General features: G+C 45.5%; 1 protein-coding gene across 1 annotated transcript in view; it reads right to left on the bottom strand.

Annotated features, from left to right (window-relative positions):
- Nucleotides 1-493: 493 nt before the first annotated feature.
- Nucleotides 494-24,704, bottom strand: part of IGF2BP2 (insulin like growth factor 2 mRNA binding protein 2) — a 479,778-nt gene continuing 455,567 nt past the window's right edge. The window contains exon 16 of the mRNA XM_069225797.1: nt 494-4,960. Coding sequence (XP_069081898.1) covers nt 4,862-4,960 — 99 coding nt within the window. The 3' untranslated portion in view covers nt 494-4,861. The remainder of the gene's footprint in view (nt 4,961-24,704) is intronic.

The following is a 24,704-nucleotide window of genomic DNA, read 5'->3' on the forward strand; positions in this document are numbered from 1 at the left end:
TTGAAATACTTCCATTTTGAAATATTTTATGTTAAAAAAATGCTACACCTTTTCTTTTACCAAAATGTAAAAAAGAGGTTAGCATTATGCATCTGTTCAGTGTTTAGGATCAGCCTTAATCTTAGGGTCAAGGCACAGAGCTATTTTTCTTTAATTTTACAGTTAGCCTGAAGCTGATCATCAGGGATTATGTAGAGGATTATCATTAGGTCTAGTGTCATGCCTAACGCTAACATTAGGCATACATTGATGGCTTAGGACTACTGTTAGTCTCAGTGTACAGGGGTAGGGCTGGCATTAGTGTTAGGGTCAAGTCTTATGCTCAGTGCTGCTGTTGAATCTAGGCTTAAAGGTGAGAAGTAGGCTTAATGAAAAGGGTGAGTGTTAGCCCAAGTTTAAGAAGTCTTAAATTAATACTTTATTTTTCATCTTTCTATCCATTTCCAGATTATACTTTTGGGATTATGATCAAAAGTATTCTTAATTTGTTTTTAATAATTTAAATTTTGGTAGGAAAAAAGTGCCATAACCGTTTAATACAACAGTCCACTTGAAAATTAGCTTTGTAGCTAATTGGGTCCTGACATGGATCTCTAGGCTAAAAAGAAAGCTACATTTGTAGGTACAAAGGTTCACAAGATGAGCATCTGATGCGCTATAAAATTATTTGGTTTAATGATGTATTATCATGTACATCATTAGTGATATCGTGCATGTCCCGATTTATGGGAAATACCAGATCACTGTCATTAATGTTATTGTTGACTTTCTATATTTTTACATAATTTCTGAGCGGTATCATCTTCTGTGTGATGATTTAATAAAACTATTAGTGACACCAATGTTTCCTTTTAGCAAATGTGAACACACTGATCTTTCTGTAAGCATGGTCTGTAAATCTTGTTCAGTAAAGTAAAGTTTAAGTTGAATTGGATACAGGTTTCTCATTTACAAACGGCCTTCTTTTCAAAAGTGAGGATAAATATTTTCTGTAGGAAATGATTGGGGTGTTACAACCATAGTGTGGAAGGTTGTAGAAGTAATTTCTTTGTTGGTTGTACGCCCCATGTATTTGTCTTAGAACTGCTAGAAATACTTTTGTGGATTTCAAGATGATCCACAAATCCAATAATTCATACTTGAGTAAGTAGATGCCTAGTAGACAGCTAGAAAACTTTTTTTTTTCAAAGCTTTGTGGCCTGATTTAGAGTTTGGAGGAAAGGTTACTCCGTCTCAAACGTGATGGATATCCTGTCTGCAGTACTACAAGTTCTATAGGCTTTATTGGAATTATAATACTGCGGACGGGCTAGCCGTCACATTTGTGATGGAGTAACCCACTCTGACAAACTATAAACCAGGCCCTTGGTTTTCCAGGTTACCAACACATTTACATGGGTTTCACTCACTATTTTTATGGACAATTTAAAAGGCTTTTTAAACCAAGCGCAAGAAACAAAGGTTGCAGCTGTAGTCTTTGCTGACCATTCAAGTGCATAAAATAGAGATTGCAGTCTTTGTTTAACTTCAGTACATGGGTCAATAAAGCCGGTCTTTTTTACCAAGTCATCTAGAGAACACAGACCCTTCCTAGAGGCGGAGGATAAGTTCTCTACATAGTTTCATGAGGCAGCATTTATGACCTCATGGCATGGTTCATGTTTTATTGATCTATTCAGTGCCCCTGGACCATGACTGAACCATGGATACTTTCCATCAGACCCTGCCTGTCACCCATGTACACAAAACATGGACCACATCAGCAGGTTATGGTTTTCCTTTTGAGTACACTAAACATGGCCTGCAATTTCAGTTGAGCATGCAGATCTGAAGTACAGCGTTAACTTCAGGAAAAAGACTGATTGTAGATGTTGGTTGTTAGGTTATATCTCAATAAAGTGTTTGGTAAATCTGCCTGAGTTACTAATGGGGTATTTGTCTATTCCCTGTTGTATTTTCTGGTTCTATTTGAGTGGCGCACTGTTTTTTTCTTTGTGACGGTAGTTTTGATAAAGACTACAGTAATCATTTAATAAACTTGAATCAGCAACAAAGAGGTGAAATACAGAGTAAATACCTATAAAGTTTTGAACACTACTGATGTGGCGTTTTGTTGGAATAAGTATTGGCCCTTAGAAGGGATCTTAGTTTTCTTTGCATGTGACAGATGTAAGGTTCAGCTTGTGTTAGGGGACTATCTGCAAAGTAGTGTATTCTGTTATTACTATTTGTTTAAATCGCCAGTTTAGAGTGAGACATTCAAATTTGAAGATGTCTAAACTGAAAGCTCTGCTAAGGGGGGCTGGAAATGTTTTGTCCTTATAACACTGCTAAGAGTGAAACAAAGATGTGTGATGCAGCATTTGCTAAAAGATCCTCAGTTAAGAATGTTTGTTAAATACTACCTTTCAGCATCACTGGTGGTACAACACCTTCATACACAATATTTTTCCACTACGAAAGATTTTACAAATGAAGAGAAAAATGGCCTACACACTTCTGCACTTGGTCTAGGTAAGATTGGATTAAAAACAAGTAGAAATAATATAAAGCTGAAGTTAAAAGTACTACTTCCTGTTCATCACTCCAATCACCTTCTAGTAGAAAAAGGTGTGGCTATTTAAAAGAGGCCATCCAGTGAACGATGTCACAGTAGGACTCAAATTATGGGTAGCCATAAAAAAAATATACCTTCTGGAATACCTATTGTCTTTCATTAGCAATGCGTGACTGGGGAGGAAGAGCAGTTTTTTTTGTATACTGGATAGCCCCTTGTTGTTGAGGCACAAGGCATTCCTTGTGTCAAATACAACATATATTCAAGATTTCAGACATTATTTAATGTCTGGGAGAAGAGTGGACACAAATAACGTGATGTGTTAGTATAATAGAAATTTGAGTGCGGAAAATACTTTCTTACAGTCAAGAAGGAAGAAAAGGAGAAAGTGCTTTAGTGACTGTATTAGATGTTTGGGAGCCATGCATTGAAACTTTAGTAGGACACACTTCTTAGAAAATAGCACTCGATTTGATTTCCACCAAGCATCTACTTTTCAGGCCTTGAATAAGGCCCACTCACAATATAATTCTCTAGATGCATTAAGAACTGAGTTTTGAAAATATACCTTTAAAATTGAACTTTGGAAGTTGCTGAGATGTGAGGATTCATAGCAAATAAAAATAGATCTTTGGACTCATTAAGCAGTCTTAGGAGACACCAGCCTTTCTTTAAGCAACTAATGTTGCCATTATCTCCTTGTGAAATGCATTCTGTTATCAGATGAGTTTGGGGTTATGCTCTAAGTTGAATTCATAGTGTCACAACTGAAGCGAAATTCAACGTAATTGTTGATATCAACATTTATCATGTCATGAGCACATTAGGAGGTTAAGAAAGCACAGCTACTATAGTAGGCGACTTTAGGGCCTTTTTGGACACCACACTGCAAGCTTAACATTAAGGCAACTGAAATGTATTCTGTAGATTCATGGAATCCTTAATAATAATCAAAACCCATTATTTAGTGGGAAACAATATTTAGAAACGAATATGTTCTGGGACTGGAGTCCAATTAGATTAGTTCATTGGTGATCCAAGAACAGATCCTAGAAACCAGTGGCTCTATCGATGAAAGGCAAGGACTGGTGACTGAGTGGCATTAAGCCTTGTCATCACCAGGACATATTTGGGAATTGTGGCCGAGAACTCCTCTGCATATTTCCTGTGCATTATAAATTTTGAAACCATTGGGAAATGCGAAAAAACACACACGTGATATTTATAAACACATATAGCATTCAGCAGAAGAAATAAACAAATCAATACCATAATGAGGCAACTTAGGCCTCATTAAGATATTGACCAGTGGATGAATGAATTAAAGTGTGCATGGTTAAAACACTGTACACTGAACTGTGTATATACACACACATATAAACACACACGCACCCGTACACACACTTTTAAGGTATGTATCTAAAGTGGAAGCCATGTCCTACTGTAATATTTTAAACCGCTTTAACGTGAGAGAGAGAGAAAAAATGTTTCTTCTAAAGTATGCAAAAGCCAGTTTGAAACCTGTGAAGTAGAAGGGAAAAAATATAGACTGCGAGTTAGATATAAAAAAGAGTTATTCAACTAAGGGACGATATTCCTTTTGTTGGCACTCACAAAGGCTACTAAAACTGCGATGTTTGCATCTTGTTTTAACAATCTAAATAAATAAATCATCACTATGCCTTACCTTTACCCTTATATATAGTTCTGCTGGCTGGTAATCCTAAATTCTATATATTTTGCTGGCTGGTAATACTAAAAATTACAACTCTATCCCAAGTTAAACAAGTCCAAAACAGCTAGTGTTTTCATCTAAATCAATAAAAAAAAAGAATCAAACTTTGTTAGTTCCATCATGTGATAAATTATTTCTAAAATATATTACTTCTGCAAATGCTATCTTAGTTTGCATTGCAGATCAATTGATTGTATTGTAAAAGTTCTCTAACATGTACCTACAAGTACAAAGTCAGATTAAAAAAATATTTACCATAACTCTGGTTTGTTTTTGTCACTTAAGCCTATGTCAGTCCAACTAAAGGGATAGCGTCACACTTAGTTTGATTAGAAATAACATGTCATCACTGTAATCAGAGAAGAGAAATAGAGGGACTGCAGGGCCCTCTTGCTGCAGCCCATGCTTGCATGGTGAGAACCACTTTCATCTGCCCTGTAGTCCCAGGCAGAGCTCCAGCCCTTGGCTGACTCAGGATAGTCTTTGGTTTGTTTCCCAGTCTGTCATATTTTGTCTTGGTGTTGGGAGGGCTACATTCATAGGCTGTTGCTCGCTGGCACATTTATAATTCACTTGTTGCGATGTGATGCAAGGGGCGCTCCCTGATGATGCTTCTGCTCCTGCTGCTTCACTTGCTGTACAATTTCCCTGATCTTGCGTTGTGCAGTCTATTGGGACAGAAATACACACATAAACCTTGTTGGTAAACACATAAACGTTAACATATCTGCAAAAAATACATGTGAGCTACCATACCAACATTTACTTTCATATGTACAACTCAAATGAAGTATTATATGACTTGAAAAGTCTTATTGGTTCACCCTGGGACAGTTCACTACCTCCGGCTAGTAACAAAACCCTCAGTTACTTAAATTGCATTCAATTGGTAGTCCATACTATCAAAACATGTCACAGTCATACAGTGAGCGAATGGTGGATCACACCAAGCTACAAACAGTTTGCTAATTAAGACAAACCTCAAACAAGACATTTTTGTAGTTTTCAATACCCTACCTCAAATATGAAGCTGAAGCATTACTCTTGCTGCCTTATGTGTCCAATACATTAGCAGGTATCGAGAATCGGGCATACCACTGTCTTAAAAAAGGTACTAACCAACTTCACTCAGGATAAGGCAACCTGAGTGCCCTTGTGGAACAAAATGAAAATCTACTTACCGTATCCCTTGCATTATATCTTCAATGCAAGTACAGTCTCTAAATTTCAATGCTGGAACATTTATCTCAAAATCAGTAAAGAGAATTTACTACTTAGAAACTTTTTGTAATTTTCTTGCCCACTGACCTCGCGGAGAGGAAAAGTTTGGACTTTAAAGATTCAGGGAATTTATACAGAATCCTTGATTCCTTTGCGGCTTTAATGACTCATTTGGGAAGCCGAAGAGCAATGTATGAGCCAGAACTTTTTCACCCACAGAAGATGGAAGACTGAATATGATTTATGGAGATACCCGTGCTGGAGCATGAAACTGATTTTCTTTGAAAACACTGGGTCTTCTCTGGTTTCATTGCCATTAGCACAGAGCACCAAGTTCCTCTCACTAGAATACTCTTACTAAGAATCAACATCTCATTCCATGCACAAGATACAACATACATTTCATTTCTCAACATTAGGATAGAAGCTTCCATACAATCAGCAACATTACCTCATGGATTACCACCAGTCAGGGAGGTATGGACAGCACACTAATATTGCATTAGATCATGATTAATCAAGTGACGTTATTACGGATATCTGCTCAGGTGGTTTTCTGTTTCCTCTGTGGCCTCCTAAATATTCGTGGCTTTGAAGTAGTAATTTCCCAGCTACGTGCGCTAAAATAACATTCAACCCATTTCAGAAACCTTCAGAAGATGACTGTTCACTTAATCTTAGTGCTTCTGAAAAAGATATGTAAGTACCAATAACTGGAGTATTTGTTGCGTGTTCCACCATAATATTGGAATAGAATTTTTATAATTGGCTTAAACACGTTATTCGGGGGAAACGGCCCCATACCCCAGTTAAAAATATGCTGTTTAGTTGGTGCTGCACATTTCCCCTAATGCGTAGCCACTCTCCTTTTCAACACCAGCAGGGCCACTGCCATGAGTCTATGATTGGCTAGCTGTAGATCCTTGAATAGCCAAGCAAACACACACGAGGGTGGCACATCACCGATTCCAGTGCCATGTCAGTCAGGGCTTCTGTGACTTGTGTCCAAAAGCACCAGACTAGAGAGTAGAACCAAGCGAGAGGCAAAAAATCAACATACAGGCGTTTCACATCGCAGACAGTTTGCACCCCCCTCAGACCATATTTTATAATTTAACAAGTGTATAGTACATCTGATGAAGGTACTTGAAGTGAATAACGTGCAGATTACAACTGAGCGTGAGCGTGCCAGTCTGTGCACAACAAAAGATCCAGTCTGCCAGTTCTAATGTCAAATCAAGTATTGTATTCCATTTCTCCAGCCCCAGGCCGGGGGTTGCAGATATGTCATTTTGTTCTGAAACATATAGGGGGTGATTCTGATTGCCCGCCAAGCGGGAACCGCCAGAAGACCGTACCGCGGTCGAAAGACCGCGGCGGTCATTCTGGGTTTCCCACTGGGCTGGCGGGCGACCGCCAAAAGGCCGCCCGCCAGCCCAGTGGGAAACAGCCTTCCCACGAGGACGCCGGCTCAGAATTGAGCCGGCGGAGTGGGAAGGTGCGACGGGTGCAGTGGCACCCGTCGCGTATTTCAGTGTCTGCATAGCAGACACTGAAATACTTTGTGGGGCCCTCTTACGGGGGCCCCTGCAGTGCCCATGCCATTGGCATGGGCACTGCAGGGGCCCCCAGGGGCCCTGCGGCACCCCCTACCGCCATCCTGTTCCTGGCGGGAGACCCGCCAGGAACAGGATGGCGGTAGGGGGTGTCAGAATCCCCATGGCGGCGGAGCGCGCTCCGCCGCCATGGAGGATTCTCGAGGGCAGCGGAAAGTCGGCGGTACACCGCCGACTTTCCGTTTCTGGCCGCGGCTGAACCGCCGCGGTCAGAATGCCCAGCGGTGCACCGCCAGCCTGTTGGCGGTGCTACCGCGGTCATTCGCCCTGGCGGTTTTTACCGCCAGGGTTAGAATGACCCCCATAATTTGATGATAAGGCTCTTATGCATGGTGCTAGTCAGTAAGGTTTGCAGTGCACAGAGTGTAGGAGGTTTCCTAAGGGAACTGAGGCTATAATTTTCGCATGGCAGCCCGGAGACAATAATATGCGAAAGTTAATGCCAGGGTGTGTCGTGTGTGTGAGATGTCTGCAAGAGCAACAAGTTCCTCCAGGGTAAGCATCTCCCATTGCTTAACCCTACCTTGGCAAGCATGTCTAGAGCTCTTGTCTCCTGTGTGACAGATATGACCGGATGGAACAATAGGGGAAGTGCTGGAGCATATAGAGGTTCCTTTTTAGCTGGGGCCCAGACTGCACGCCAGTCCGTCAAACATATCTGGTTCTATGAGGATTGTTTGTTCATCCCTGAACAAAAAAGGCTTGTCCTTTATGACAGAGAACTGCATGGCCCATGAATATAGCCATACATTTTCTATACCTAAACTTCTGTTGAATGCTGAATGTATTCACATTTGCTCTGGGAAATTCTCTGAGATTTCTAACATATAAAAAGAAGCTTGACGTGGACCATACAATATTAAAGAATCTATCAGGAATTTTGTGTGGGTTCTTTTCAGCCACATAAATGAGCTTCAGTGCAACAACAACGACGCTTCAACAGCAACACACCTGACTCTCCCTTCCTGACCGAAACATGGCTCAACCCAGTCTCCAACCAGTAAATCGCTGTAACCACCCCACCTGACTATAAATCATACACCAGGACTGAACCCACAAACCAGGCGAAGGACTCACAATCATCTACAAAAACATGATTGACTTCACCACCTCCATGAACTTGGACACCAGAGTTGTGGAACACTTTCACTTCAAAATACAAACACAATATGCCGCCACCCTGAAGGAAACTCTTGCCTACCGCCCCCAAGTGGAATTCTGCAACTACATCACAGACTTCATAGTACCCCTCTTGATCAGATCAACCAACTACATTTTACTCGGGGACCTCAATTTCCACCTAGAAGACACCACAAACCCCAATTCCATGGCTCTCCTTGACAGCCTCAGCAACCTTGGGCTCACCAAGCTTGTCAAAGGCCCAACCTGCCTGGCAGACAACATCCTCAACCCTATCTTGTCCTCCAACAACAGGATCACTTGCATGGTCCAATCACTATATCATACATTTCAAGATACACGCCCACCAAGCAACCCCACCAGAAAAACCCAAAGCACCATTAAGACCCTGGGTCAAATTATCCGAAGAAAACTGGAACAAGACCCTACAGGAACATCCGCCCAACCACACCGGGGCTGTCAGTTCCAAGCTCTTCAATGAATGGCTCACTGACTGCGCCAACCACACTGCTCCCACCAGAAACAAGATATCCACAAACAAGAAACGGCCCAGCTAGTACACAAACAACCTCAGGGGGTCCAAGCGCCACTGCGAACAACTTGAGACAAAATGAAGACTTGACACTTGATACAAAGCACTCCTCAAGCTCTAACTGCAACAACTATGAGACAAAAAAAAAAGGCCCTAACTCTCAGACTCTAAGCCAGCCCCAACAATGCCAAAGAATTCTTCACCATTGTCAATGAGTTCTCCAACGCCACGGCTGCCAACAGCACCTCAGGCACTCTGCAACAACCTCTCAAACTTGTTCTAACAGAAGATTGCCACGATCTACCATAGATTAGACCAACAGCATTAACAATATGAATTCCCAGCAGGACATCTCCCTCATCTACACACAGCAGCTGAGCAACTGGAAGCCCCTCTCAAAAGAAGACACCACTGCCCTGATAAATACCATCCATTCAGAAGCACCCGCAGGCCAATGCCCCCCACTTAATATACAACTTTGGAAGGACCATCATCTCCCTCACGATCACTGATATCATCAACACCTCCATAACCACCGACACCTTCCTGCCTTGCTGGAAAAATGCAGAAGTCAACACCCTTGAAGAAACCAACAACGGACCCCAACACCCTCAGTAGCTACAAACCCATCTCACCCCTGCCTTTTCTAGTCATACTCATGGAAAAATCCATCAATACTCAACATGCAGACCACCTAGAACTACATCAACTGGTAGACAGCTCTCACTCTGGCTTTTGCACCAACGAAAACCCTCATTGCGGCCACCGATTACATCAGAAGCATCCTCAACCGGGGAGAAACGGCTGCACTCATCCTCCTCAAACTCTATGCAGCATTTGAAACTGTCTCCCACAAGTCACTTATCAGAAAGCTTCAGCACTTGGCTATCTGTAGACCGGCCCTAAAGTAGATATCCTCCTTCCTCACAGACATAACTTATTGAGTTAGACACCCCTCACACACACACACACTCACCTTTGAACCCAGGAAACTCATCTGCAGAGTCCCTCAAGGATCGTCGCTCAGCCAAACACTCTTCAAAATCTACATGACACCTCTCGCGGACATAGTCATAGCCCAGGGCATCAACATAGTATCCTACCAGACGACACACTGCTAATTCTCTCCCTTACCGACTCAAGCAGCACCACCAAAGAAAACTTGGCTCCCTGCAGCTCGACACAGATAAAATCAAAGTCATTATCTTCGGCAACAACTACTCCCCCTGGGATGCATCTTGGTGGCCCTCTAAATGTGGCCAGTTCACACACTCATGCGGACCATACCTAGAACCTCAGGATCATCCTTGTAAGGAAATGCCTCCTTGGCATGGTTGCCCCCTGACTTTTTGCCTTTGCTGATGCTATGTTTACAATTGAAAGTGTGCTGAGGCCTGCTAACCAGGCCCCAGCACCAGTGTTCTTTCCCTAACCTGTACTTTTGTATCCACAATTGGCAGACCCTGGCATCCAGATAAGTCCCTTGTAACTGGTACTTCTAGTACCAAGGGCCCTGATGCCAAGGAAGGTCTCTAAGGGCTGCAGCATGTCTTATGCCACCCTGGAGACCTCTCACTCAGCACAGACACCCTGCTTGCCAGCTTGTGTGTGCTAGTGAGGACAAAACGAGTAAGTCGACATGGCACTCCCCTCAGGGTGCCATGCCAGCCTCTCACTGCCTATGCAGTATAGGTAAGACACCCCTCTAGCAGGCCTTACAGCCCTAAGGCAGGGTGCACTATACCATAGGTGAGGGTACCAGTGCATGAGCCTGGTACCCCTACAGTGTCTAAACAAAACCTTAGACATTGTAAGTGCAGGGTAGCCATAAGAGTATATGGTCTGGGAGTTTGTCAAACACGAACTCCACAGCACCATAATGGCTACACTGAAAACTGGGAAGTTTGGTATCAAACTTCTCAGCACAATAAATGCACACTGATGCCAGTGTACATTTTATTGTAAAATACACCCCAGAGGGCACCTTAGAGGTGCCCCCTGAAACTTAACCGACTATCTGTGTAGGCTGACTAGTTTTAGCAGCCTGCCACAAACCGAGACATGTTGCTGGCCCCATGGGGAGAGTGCCTTTGTCACTCTGAGGCCAGTAACAAAGCCTGCACTGGGTGGGGATGCTAACACCTCCCCCAGGCAGGAATTGTCACACCTGGCGGTGAGCCTCAAAGGCTCACCTCCTTTGTGCCAACCCAGCAGGACACTCCAGCTAGTGGAGTTGCCCGCCCCCTCCGGCCAGGCCCCACTTTTGGCGGCAAGGCCGGAGAAAATAATGAGAATAACAAGGAGGAGTCACTGGCCAGTCAGGACAGCCCCTAAGGTGTCCTGAGCTGAGGTGACTCTAACTTTTAGAAATCCTCCATCTTGCAGATGGAGGATTCCCCCAATAGGGTTAGGATTGTGACCCCCTCCCCTTGGGAGGAGGCACAACGAGGGTGTACCCACCCTCAGGGCTAGTAGCCATTGGCTACTAACCACCCAGACCTAAACACGCCCTTAAATTTAGTATTTAAGGGCTACCCTGAACCCTAGAAAATTAGATTCCTGCAACTACAAGAAGAAGGACTGCCTAGCTGAAAACCCCTGCAGCGGAAGACCAGAAGACGACAACTGCCTTGGCTCCAGAAACTCACCGGCCTGTCTCCTGCCTTCCAAAGATCCTGCTCCAGCGACGCCTTCCAAAGGGACCAGCGACCTCGACATCCTCTGAGGACTGCCCCTGCTTCGAAAAGACAAGAAACTCCCGAGGACAGCGGACCTGCTCCAAGAAAAGCTGCAACTTTGTTTCCAGCAGCTTTAAAGAACCCTGCAAGCTCCCCGCAAGAAGCGTGAGACTTGCAACACTGCACCCGGCGACCCCGACTCGGCTGGTGGAGATCCGACACCTCAGGAGGGACCCCAGGACTACTCTGATACTGTGAGTACCAAAACCTGTCCCCCCTGAGCCCCCACAGCGCCGCCTGCAGAGGGAATCCCGAGGCTTCCCCTGACCGCGACTCTTTGAACCTAAAGTCCCGACGCCTGGGAGAGACCCTGCACCCGCAGCCCCCAGGACCTGAAGGACCGGACTTTCACTGGAGAAGTGACCCCCAGGAGTCCCTCTCCCTTACCCAAGTGGAGGTTTCCCCGAGGAATCCCCCCCTGGCCTGCCTGCAGCGCTGAAGAGATCCCGAGATCTCTCATAGACTAACATTGCGAACCCGACGCCTGTTTCTACACTGCACCCGGCCGCCCCCGCGCTGCTGAGGGTGAAATTTCTGTGTGGGCTTGTGTCCCCCCCGGTGCCCTACAAAACCCCCCTGGTCTGCCCTCCGAAGACGCGGGTACTTACCTGCCAGCAGACCGGAACCGGGGCACCCCCTTCTCTCCATTCTAGCCTATGTGTTTTGGGCACCACTTTGAACTCTGCACCTGACCGGCCCTGAGCTGCTGGTGTGGTGACTTTGGGGTTGCTCTGAACCCCCAACGGTGGGCTACCTTGGACCAAGAACTGAGCCCTGTAAGTGTCTTACTTACCTGGTTAACCTAACAAATACTTACCTCCCCTAGGAACTGTGAAAATTGCACTAAGTGTCCACTTTTAAAACAGCTATTTGTCAATAACTTGAAAAGTATACATGCAATTTTGATGATTTGAAGTTCCTAAAGTACTTACCTGCAATACCTTTCGAATGAGATATTACATGTAAAATTTGAACCTGTGGTTCTTAAAATAAACTAAGAAAAGATATTTTTCTATACAAAAACCTATTGGCTGGATTTGTCTCTGAGTGTGTGTACCTCATTTATTGTCTATGTGTACGTACAACAAATGCTTAACACTACTCATTGGATAAGCCTACTGCTCGACCACACTACCACAAAATAGAGCATTAGTATTATCTATTTTTACCACTATTTTACCTCTAAGGGGAACCCTTGGACTCTGTGCATGCTATTCCTTACTTTGAAATAGCACATACAGAGCCAACTTCCTACATTGGTGGATCAGCGGTGGGGTACAAGACTTTGCATTTGCTGGACTACTCAGCCAATACCTGATCACACGACAAATTCCAAAATTGTCATTAGAAATTGATTTTTGCAATTTGAAAAGTTTTCTAAATTCTTAAAAGACCTGCTAGGGCCTTGTGTTAGATCCTGTTTAGCATTTCTTTTAGAGTTTAAAAGTTTGTAAAAGTTTGAATTAGATTCTAGAACCAGTTGTAGATTCTTAAAAAGTATTCCAACTTTTAGAAGCAAAATGTCTAGCACAGATGTGACTGTGGTGGAACTCGACACCACACCTTACCTCCATCTTAAGATGAGGGAGCTAAGGTCACTCTGTAAAATAAAGAAAATAACAATGGGCCCCAAACCTACCAAAATACAGCTCCAGGAGCTTTTGGCAGAGTTTGAAAAGGCCAACCCCTCTGAGGGTGGCAACTCAGAGGAAGAGGATAGTGACTTGGAGGACAATTCCCCCCTACCAGTCCTATCTAGGGAGAACAGGGTCCCTCAAACCCTGACTCCAAAAATAATAGTCAGAGATGCTGGTTCCCTCACAGGAGAGACCAACACCCCTGAAATCACTGAGGATAGCCCCAGTGAAGAGGACATCCAGTTAGCCAGGATGGCCAAAAGATTGGCTTTGGAAAGACAGATCCTAGCCATAGAGAGGGAAAGACAAGAGATGGGCCTAGGACCCATCAATGGTGGCAGCAACATAAATAGGGTCAGAGATTCTCCTGACATGTTGAAAATCCCTAAAGGGATTGTAACTAAATATGAAGATGGTGATGACATCACCAAATGGTTCACAGCTTTTGAGAGGGCTTGTGTAACCAGAAAAGTGAACAGATCTCACTGGGGTGCTCTCCTTTGGGAAATGTTCACAGGAAAGTGTAGGGATAGACTCCTCACACTCTCTGGACAAGATGCAGAATCTTATGACCTCATGAAGGGTACCCTGATTGAGGGCTTTGGATTCTCCACTGAGGAGTACAGGAGTAGGTTCAGGGGGGCTCAAAAATCCTCGAGCCAGACCTGGGTTGACTTTGTTGACTACTCAGTGAAAACACTAGATGGTTGGATTCAAGGCAGTGGTGTAAGTAATTATGATGGGCTGTACAATTTATTTGTGAAAGAACACCTGTTAAGTAATTGTTTCAATGATAAACTGCATCAGCATCTGGTAGACCTAGGACCAATTTCTCCCCAAGAATTGGGAAAGAAGGCGGACCATTGGGTCAAGACAAGGGTGTCCAAGACTTCAACAGGGGGTGACCAAAAGAAAGGGGTCACAAAGACTCCCCAGGGGAAGGGTGATGAGACAACCAAAACTAAAAATAGTAAAGAGTCTTCTACAGGCCCCCAAAAACCTGCACAGGAGGGTGGGCCCAGAGCCTCTTCACAAAACAATGGGTACAAGGGTAAAAACTTTGATCCCAAAAAGGCCTGGTGTCATAGCTGTAAACAGCATGGACACCAAACTGGAGACAAGGCCTGTCCCAAGAAAGGTTCCACTCCAAACTCCCATCCAGGTAACACTGGTATGGCTAGTCTCCAAGTGGGATCAACAGTGTGCCCAGAGCAAATCAGGGTCCACACTGAAGCTACTCTAGTTTCTGAGGGTGGGGTGGATTTAGCCACACTAGCTGTCTGGCCGCCTAACATGCAAAAATACAGACAGCAACTCTTAATTAATGGGACTAGAATAGAGGGCCTGAGGGATACAGGTGCCAGTGTCACCATGGTGACAGAGAAACTGGTTTCCCCTGGCCAATACCTGACTGGAAAAACTTACACAGTCACCAACGCTGACAATCAGAGAAAAGTACATCCCATGGCAATGGTTACTTTAGAATGGGGAGGGGTCAATGGCCTGAAACAGGTGGTGGTCTCCTCAAATATCCCAGTGGACTGTCTGCTTGGAAATGACCTGGAGTCCTCAGCATGGGCTGAGGTAGAGCTAAAAACCCATGCAGCAATGCTGGGTATCCCTGAACTGGTGTGTGTGAAAACAAGAGCACAATGCAAGGCACAGGGTGAACAAGTAGAGCTGGAGTCTGGAAGAATGGCCCAGCCTACCAAGAGAACAGGAAAGTCAGTTGGGAAACCAACTGCAACACAGCAAAAGAAAGGGAACCTCTCTTCTCAGGAAGAAGTTCTGCCCTCTGAGGGAACTGAGCCTTTGGAGCTTGAACCTTATCAGGTTGAGCTCTTAGGCCCAGGGGGACCCTCAAGGGAGGAGCTGTGTAAGGGACAAGAAACCTGTCCCTCTCTTGAAGGCCTTAGGCAGCAAGCTGCTGAAGAGTCCAAAGGCAAGAAAAATGGAACGCATAGGGTCTATTGGGAAGATGGACTCCTGTACACTGAGGCCAGAGACCCCAAACCTGGTGCCACTAGGAGAGTGGTAGTGCCTCAGCTGTTCAGGAAGTTCATCCTAACATTGGCCCATGACATTCCCCTTGCTGGACATTTGGGACAAACCAAGACGTGGGAGAGGTTAGTCAACCACTTCTACTGGCCCAATATGTCCAACATGGTTAAGGAGTTTTGCCTCTCCTGCCCCACCTGTCAAGCCAGTGGTAAGACAGGTGGGCATCCAAAGGCCCCCCTCATTCCACTTCCAGTGGTGGGGGTTCCCTTTGAAAGAGTGGGTGTGGACATAGTTGGTCCACTAGAACCTCCCACAGCCTCAGGAAATATGTATATCCTGGTAGTAGTGGATCATGCTACCAGGTATCCTGAAGCTATTCCCCTTAGGTCGACTACTGCCCCTGCAGTAGCCAAGGCCCTCATTGGTATCTTTACCAGAGTGGGTTTCCCTAAGGAGGTGGTGTCTGACAGAGGTACCAACTTCATGTCAGCATACCTAAAGCACATGTGGAATGAGTGTGGGGTGACTTATAAATTCACTACACCATACCATCCACAAACTAATGGCTTAGTTGAGAGATTCAACAAGACATTAAAGGGCATGATCATGGGGCTCCCAGAAAAACTCAAAAGGAGATGGGATGTCCTCTTGCCATGCCTGCTTTTCGCTTACAGAGAGGTGCCACAGAAGGGAGTAGGATTCTCACCCTTTGAACTTCTGTTTGGTCATCCTGTAAGGGGACCACTTGCTCTTGTTAAAGAAGGCTGGGAGAGACCTCTCCATGAGCCAAAACAAGACATAGTGGACTATGTACTTGGCCTTCGCTCTAGAATGGCAGAGTACATGGAAAAGGCAACCAAAAACCTTGAGGCCAGCCAACAGCTCCAGAAGTTTTGGTATGACCAAAAGGCTGCACTGGTTGAGTTCCAACCAGGGCAGAAAGTCTGGGTTCTGGAGCCTGTGGCTCCCAGGGCACTCCAGGACAAATGGAGTGGCCCTTACCCAGTACTAGAGAGGAAGAGTCAGGTCACCTACTTGGTGGACCTGGGCACAAGCAGGAGCCCCAAGAGGGTGATCCATGTAAACCGCCTTAAGCTCTTCCACGACAGGGCTGATGTCAATCTATTGATGGTAACAGATGAGGATCAGGAGGCAGAGAGTGAACCTCTCCCTGATCTTCTGTCATCAGACCCAAAAGATGGTACAGTAGATGGAGTGATCTACTCAGACACCCTCTCTGGCCAACAGCAAGCTGATTGTAGGAGAGTCCTACAACAGTTTCCTGAACTCTTCTCCTTAACCCCTGGTCAGACACACCTGTGTACCCATGATGTGGACACAGGAGACAGCATGCCTGTCAAGAACAAAATCTTTAGACAATCTGACCATGTTAAAGAAAGCATCAAGGTGGAAGTCCACAAGATGCTGGAATTGGGAGTAATTGAGCGCTCTGACAGCCCCTGGGCTAGCCCAGTGGTCTTAGTCCCCAAACCTCACACCAAAGATGGAAAGAAAGAGATGAGGTTTTGTGTGGACTACAGAGGGCTCAATTCTGTCACCAAGACAGATGCTCATCCAATTCCAAGAGCTGATGAGCTCATTGATAAATTAGGTGCTGCCAAATTTCTAAGTACCTTTGACTTGACAGCAGGGTACTGGCAAATAAAAATGGCACCTGGAGCAAAAGAAAAGACAGCATTCTCCACACCTGATGGGCATTATCAGTTTACTGTTATGCCCTTTGGTTTAAAGAATGCCCCTGCCACCTTCCAAAGGTTGGTGAATCAAGTCCTTGCTGGCTTGGAGTCCTTTAGCACAGCTTATCTTGATGATATTGCTGTCTTTAGCTCCACCTGGCAGGATCACCTGGTCCACCTGAGGAAGGTTTTGAAGGCTCTGCAATATGCAGGCCTCTCTATCAAGGCATCCAAATGCCAGATAGGGCAGGGAACGGTGGTTTACTTGGGACACCTTGTAGGTGGAGGCCAAGTTCAGCCACTCCAACCCAAGATCCAGACTATTCTGGACTGGGTAGCTCCAAAAACCCAGACTCAAGTCAGGGCATTCCTTGGCTTGACTGGATATTACAGGAGGTTTGTGAAGGGATATGGATCCATTGTGACAGCCCTCACTGAACTCACCTCCAAGAAAATGCCCAAGAAAGTGAACTGGACTGTGGAATGCCAACAGGCTTTTGACACCCTGAAACAAGCAATGTGCTCAGCACCAGTTCTCAAAGCTCCAGATTATTCTAAGCAGTTCATTGTGCAGACTGATGCCTCTGAACATGGGATAGGGGCAGTTTTGTCCCAAACAAATGATGATGGCCTTGACCAGCCTGTTGCTTTCATTAGCAGGAGGTTACTCCCCAGGGAGCAGCGTTGGAGTGCCATTGAGAGGGAGGCCTTTGCTGTGGTTTGGTCCCTGAAGAAGCTGAGACCATACCTCTTTGGGACTCACTTCCTAGTTCAAACTGACCACAGACCTCTCAAATGGCTGATGCAAATGAAAGGTGAAAATCCTAAACTGTTGAGGTGGTCCATCTCCCTACAGGGAATGGACTTTATAGTGGAACACAGACCTGGGACTGCCCATGCCAATGCAGATGGCCTTTCCAGGTTCTTCCACTTAGAAAATGAAGACTCTCTTGGGAAAGGTTAGTCTCATCCTCTTTCGTTTGGGGGGGGGTTGTGTAAGGAAATGCCTCCTTGGCATGGTTGCCCCCTGACTTTTTGCCTTTGCTGATGCTATGTTTACAATTGAAAGTGTGCTGAGGCCTGCTAACCAGGCCCCAGCACCAGTGTTCTTTCCCTAACCTGTACTTTTGTATCCACAATTGGCAGACCCTGGCATCCAGATAAGTCCCTTGTAACTGGTACTTCTAGTACCAAGGGCCCTGATGCCAAGGAAGGTCTCTAAGGGCTGCAGCATGTCTTATGCCACCCTGGAGACCTCTCACTCAGCACAGACACCCTGCTTGCCAGCTTGTGTGTGCTAGTGAGGACAAAACGAGTAAGTCGACATGGCACTCCCCTCAGGGTGCCATGCCAGCCTCTCACTGCCTATGCAGTATAGGTAAGACACCCCTCTAGCAGGCCTTACAGCCCTAAGGCAGGGTGCACTATACCATAGGTGAGGGTACCAGTGCATGAGCCTGGTACCCCTACAGTGTCTAAACAAAACCTTAGACATTGTAAGTGCAGGGTAGCCATAAGAGTATATGGTCTGGGAGTTTGTCAAACACGAACTCCACAGCACCATAATGGCTACACTGAAAACTGGGAAGTTTGGTATCAAACTTCTCAGCACAATAAATGCACACTGATGCCAGTGTACATTTTATTGTAAAATACACCCCAGAGGGCACCTTAGAGGTGCCCCCTGAAACTTAACCGACTATCTGTGTAGGCTGACTAGTTTTAGCAGCCTGCCACAAACCGAGACATGTTGCTGGCCCCATGGGGAGAGTGCCTTTGTCACTCTGAGGCCAGTAACAAAGCCTGCACTGGGTGGGGATGCTAACACCTCCCCCAGGCAGGAATTGTCACACCTGGCGGTGAGCCTCAAAGGCTCACCTCCTTTGTGCCAACCCAGCAGGACACTCCAGCTAGTGGAGTTGCCCGCCCCCTCCGGCCAGGCCCCACTTTTGGCGGCAAGGCCGGAGAAAATAATGAGAATAACAAGGAGGAGTCACTGGCCAGTCAGGACAGCCCCTAAGGTGTCCTGAGCTGAGGTGACTCTAACTTTTAGAAATCCTCCATCTTGCAGATGGAGGATTCCCCCAATAGGGTTAGGATTGTGACCCCCTCCCCTTGGGAGGAGGCACAACGAGGGTGTACCCACCCTCAGGGCTAGTAGCCATTGGCTACTAACCCCCCAGACCTAAACACGCCCTTAAATTTAGTATTTAAGGGCTACCCTGAACCCTAGAAAATTAGATTCCTGCAACTACAAGAAGAAGGACTGCCTAGCTGAAAACCCCTGCAGCGGAAGACCAGAAGACGACAACTGCCTTGGCTCCAGAAACTCACCGGCCTGTCTCCTGCCTTCCAAAGATCCTGCTCCAGCGACGCCTTCCAAAGGGACCAGCGACCTCGACATCCTCTGAGGACTGCCCCTGCTTCGAAAAGACAAGAAACTCCCGAGGACAGCGGACCTGCTCCAAGAAAAGCTGCAACTTTGTTTCCAGCAGCTTTAAAGAACCCTGCAAGCTCCCCGTAAGAAGCGTGAGACTTGCAACACTGCACCCGGCGACCCCGACTCGGCTGGTGGAGATCCGACACCTCAGGAGGGACCCCAGGACTACTCTGATACTGTGAGTACCAAAACCTGTCCCCCCTGAGCCCCCACAGCGCCGCCTGCAGAGGGAATCCCGAGGCTTCCCCTGACCGCGACTCTTTGAACCTAAAGTCCCGACGCCTGGGAGAGACCCTGCACCCGCAGCCCCCAGGACCTGAAGGACCGGACTTTCACTGGAGAAGTGACCCCCAGGAGTCCCTCTCCCTTACCCAAGTGGAGGTTTCCCCGAGGAATCCCCCCCTGGCCTGCCTGCAGCGCTGAAGAGATCCCGAGATCTCTCATAGACTAACATTGCGAACCCGACGCCTGTTTCTACACTGCACCCGGCCGCCCCCGCGCTGCTGAGGGTGAAATTTCTGTGTGGGCTTGTGTCCCCCCCGGTGCCCTACAAAACCCCCCTGGTCTGCCCTCCGAAGACGCGGGTACTTACCTGCCAGCAGACCGGAACCGGGGCACCCCCTTCTCTCCATTCTAGCCTATGTGTTTTGGGCACCACTTTGAACTCTGCACCTGACCGGCCCTGAGCTGCTGGTGTGGTGACTTTGGGGTTGCTCTGAACCCCCAACGGTGGGCTACCTTGGACCAAGAACTGAGCCCTGTAAGTGTCTTACTTACCTGGTTAACCTAACAAATACTTACCTCCCCTAGGAACTGTGAAAATTGCACTAAGTGTCCACTTTTAAAACAGCTATTTGTCAATAACTTGAAAAGTATACATGCAATTTTGATGATTTGAAGTTCCTAAAGTACTTACCTGCAATACCTTTCGAATGAGATATTACATGTAAAATTTGAACCTGTGGTTCTTAAAATAAACTAAGAAAAGATATTTTTCTATACAAAAACCTATTGGCTGGATTTGTCTCTGAGTGTGTGTACCTCATTTATTGTCTATGTGTACGTACAACAAATGCTTAACACTACTCCTTGGATAAGCCTACTGCTCGACCACACTACCACAAAATAGAGCATTAGTATTATCTATTTTTACCACTATTTTACCTCTAAGGGGAACCCTTGGACTCTGTGCATGCTATTCCTTACTTTGAAATAGCACATACAGAGCCAACTTCCTACAATCCTGGGCACCAATTTTTGCATGAGCCGACAGATCAATGCCATCACCTCATCATGCTTCCACATCATGCGAATGCTAGGCAAGATTTTCATGTGGATCCCACTTAGCATCAGACGAACAGTCACCCAGGCTGTTATCAGCGTCCCAGGCAAGATCACACCTCTCTTGCATCAAGAAGACCAAAAACAGAGGACTATCCTTCTCATACCTCGCAGCCAAGACCTGGAACGAAACTCCCGCAACACCTCAGAACCTCCCCCTCACTCATGGACTTCCAAAGAAACCTCAAGACATGGCTCTTCCAGACAAAACAGGCATGAATCTTCCAATCCCAGATCTGCCCAACTCAGTGCCTGGATAATCTCACAGGTAATTAGCTTCACTTTACAAATGGATATAGCTTAACTTCTGGAATGCAACCTTCTTAGGACACCCTCCCATCTTTACACTGGTTCAGACCGCACTTACTAAGTTTGAGGTCACCTGCAGGTCAGCCACAAGGTGGGCAATGTTAAGGATAAGGAAAATGTTACTTGCCCAGTAGACATCTGTTTGTGGCATGTAGTGCTGTAGATTCACATGCTGTGCATAAGTCCACCTTATAGTGTTGGGCTCGGAGTGTTACAAGTTGTTTTTCTCCAAAGAATGTTTTCGAGTCACGAGATCGAGTGACTCCTCCTCTCGGTAATACTGCGCATGGGCATTGAGTCTTTTGTTAGATTGTTTTCCCACAAGAGGGTGAAGTAAAGAGTGTACAATTTCTTTTATATAGTAAAGAAGAGAATATGTCCATGCAATGTATATTGAAAATGTCACTTACCCAGTGTACATCTGTTCGTGGCATCAGTCGCAGTAGATTCGCATGTTCTGCAATAGCTCGCCATCTGGTGTTGGGCCGGAGTGTTACAAGTTGTTTTTCTTCGAAGAAGTCTTTCGAGTCACGGGACCGAGTGACTCCTCCTTTTGTCTCCATTGCGCATGGGCGTCGACTCCATCTTCGATTGTTTTTCCCCGCAGAGGGTGAGGTAGGAGTTGAATTGTAGTAATAGTGCCCATGCAATGGAGTGACTAAGTATGCACCTATTTAAGGTTGAGATGACACATATATAAATAATTGAAGGTAACTTCCAAACTGCTACAGGCTCCCGGGGAGGCGGGTGGGCACATGCGAATCTACTGTGACTGATGCCACGAACAGATGTACACTGGGTAAGTGACATTTTCAGTTCGATGGCATCTGTCGCTGTAGATACGCATGTTCTGCATAGACTAGTAAGCAGTTATTTCCCCAAAAGCGGTGGATCAGCCTGTAGGAGTGGAAGTAGTCTGAAATAATGTTCTTAATACAGCTTGACCTACTGTGGCTTGTTGTGCGGATAACACGTCTACACAGTAGTGCTTGGTGAATGTGTGAGGCGTAGACCATGTGGCTGCCTTACATATTTCTTGCATTGGGATGTTTCCTAGAAAGGCCATGGTAGCACCTTTCTTTCTGGTTGAGTGTGCCCTTGGTGTAATGGGCAGTTGTCGTTTAGCTTTAAGGTAGCAGATTTGGATGCATTTAACTATCCATCTGGCTATACCTTGTTTTGAAATTGGGTTTCCTGCATGAGGTTTTTGAAATGCAATAAAGAGTTGTTTAGTCTTTCTGATGTTTTTTGTTCTGTCAATGTAATACATCAATGCTCTTTTGACATCTAATGTATGTAGTGCCCTTTCAGCTACGGTATCTGGCTGTGGAAAGAACACTGGAAGTTCCACTGTTTGATTTAGATGGAACGGTGAAATAACCTTTGGCAAAAATTTAGGATTGGTCCTTAGGACGACTTTATTTTTGTGTAGTTGTATAAAAGGTTCCTGTATTGTAAACGCCTGAATCTCGCTTACTCTTCTTAGGGAAGTAATGGCGATGAGAAATGCCACCTTCCAGGTTAGGAACTGTATGTCGCAGGAGTGCATGGGTTCAAAAGGTGGACCCATAAGTCTAGTTAGGACAACATTTAGGTTCCATGAAGGAACAGGTAGTGTTCTTGGTGGTATAATTCTCCTAAGGCCCTCCATGAATGCTTTAATGACTGGTATCTTATATAGGGAAGTTGAATAGGTAGTCTGCAGGTATGCAGATATTGCTGCAAGGTGTATTTTAATGGAAGAGAAAGCTAGGTTAGATTTTTGTAAGTGAAGCAAGTAACCCACTACATGTTCTGGAGTTGTGTGTAATGGTTGTATTTGATTAATATGGCAGTAGCAAACAAACCTCTTCCATTTACTTGCATAACAGTGCCTGGTGGATGGCCTTCTGGCTTGTTTTATGACTTCCATACATTCTTGGGTAAGTTGTAAGTGCCCGAATTCTAGGATTTCAGGAGCCAGATTGCTAGATTCAGCGATGCTGGATCTGGGTGTCTGATCTTTTGGTTGTGCTGTGTCAACAGATCTGGCCTGTTGGGCAATTTGATGCAGGGTACCACTGATAGGTCTAGCAGCGTTGTGTACCAGGGTTGCCTTGCCCAAGTTGGTGCTATTAATATGAGTCTGAGTTTGCTTTGACTGAGTTTGTTTACCAGGTAAGGAAGGAGAGGGAGAGGAGGAAAAGCGTAAGCAAATATCCCTGACCAGTTCATCCATAGGGCATTGCCTTGGGATTGTTTGTGTGGGTATCTGGATGCGAAGTTTTGGCATTTTGCGTTCTCCCTTGTCGCAAACAAGTCTATCTGAGGTGTTCCCCAGAGTTTGAAATAAGTGTTCAGAATTTGGGGGTGAATTTCCCATTCGTGGACCTGTTGATGATCTCGAGAGAGATTGTCTGCGAGTTGATTTTGGATCCCTGGTATAAACTGTGCTATTAGGCGAATTTGGTTGTGAATTGCCCAATGCCAAATTTTTTGTGCTAGCAGGCTTAACTGCGTGGAGTGCGTCCCCCCCTGCTTGTTTAGATAATACATTGTTGTCATGTTGTCTGTTTTGACGAGAATGTATTTGTGAACTATTATTGGTTGGAAGGCTTTTAGTGCTTGAAAAACTGCTAGAAGTTCTAGGTGATTGATATGCAGTTTTGTTTGATGTACGTTCCATTGTCCTTGTATGCTGTGTTGATCGAGGTGTGCTCCCCACCCTGTCATGGAAGCATCTGTTGTTATTACGTATTGTGGCACTGGGTCTTGGAAAGGCCGCCCCTTGTTTAAATTTATGTTGTTCCACCACAGAAGCGAGAGGTAAGTTTGGCGGTCTATTAACACCAGATCTAGAAGGTGACCCTGTGCTTGAGACCACTGTGATGCTAGGCATTGTTGTAAGGGCCTCATGTGCAGTCTTGCGTTTGGGACAATGGCTATGCATGAGGACATCATGCCTAGGAGTTGTAATACCATCTTTGCCTGTATCTTTTGTGTTGGATACATGCGTTGTATGATGGTGTTGAAATTTAGAATTCTTTGTGGACTTGGAGTGGCTACTCCCTTTGATGTGTCTATTATGGCTCCTAGGTATTGTTGTACCTTGCGCGGCAGAATGTTGGATTTTGTAAAGTTGACGGTGAACCCGAGTTTGAAGAGGGTTTGTATGATCTGATTTGTGTGATTTGAGCACTGTATGAACGAATGGGCCTTGATTAGCCAGTCGTCCAAATATGGGAACACATGTATTTGCTGCCTTCTTATGTGTGCAGCGACTACCGCTAGACATTTGGTAAAGACTCTTGGTGCGGTTGTTAATCCGAAAGGCAGTACCTTGAATTGGTAATGTATTCCTTTGAATACAAACCTTAGGTATTTCCTGTGCGATGGGTGTATTGGTATATGGAAATAAGCATCCTTGAGGTCTAAAGTTGCCATGTAGTCGTGTAGTTTTAGCAATGGCAATACTTCTTGTAGTGTGACCATGTGGAAGTGGTCTGATTTGATGAAAGTGTTCACTACTCTGAGGTCTAGGATTGGTCTCAGTGTTTTGTCCTTCTTTGGTATCAGAAAGTACAGTGAGTAAACTCCTGTGTTTATTTGTGTGTTTGGCACTAATTCGATTGCATTCTTTTGCAATAGTGCCTGCACTTCTATCTCCAGGAGATTGGAATGGTGTGTTGTTAAATTTTGTGCTTTTGGTGGTATGTTTGGAGGGAATTGTAGAAATTCTATGCAATAACCATGTTGGATAA

The sequence above is a fragment of the Pleurodeles waltl genome, chromosome 3_1, assembly GCF_031143425.1.
Source record: "Pleurodeles waltl isolate 20211129_DDA chromosome 3_1, aPleWal1.hap1.20221129, whole genome shotgun sequence".
Lineage (NCBI taxonomy): Eukaryota > Metazoa > Chordata > Amphibia > Caudata > Salamandridae > Pleurodeles > Pleurodeles waltl.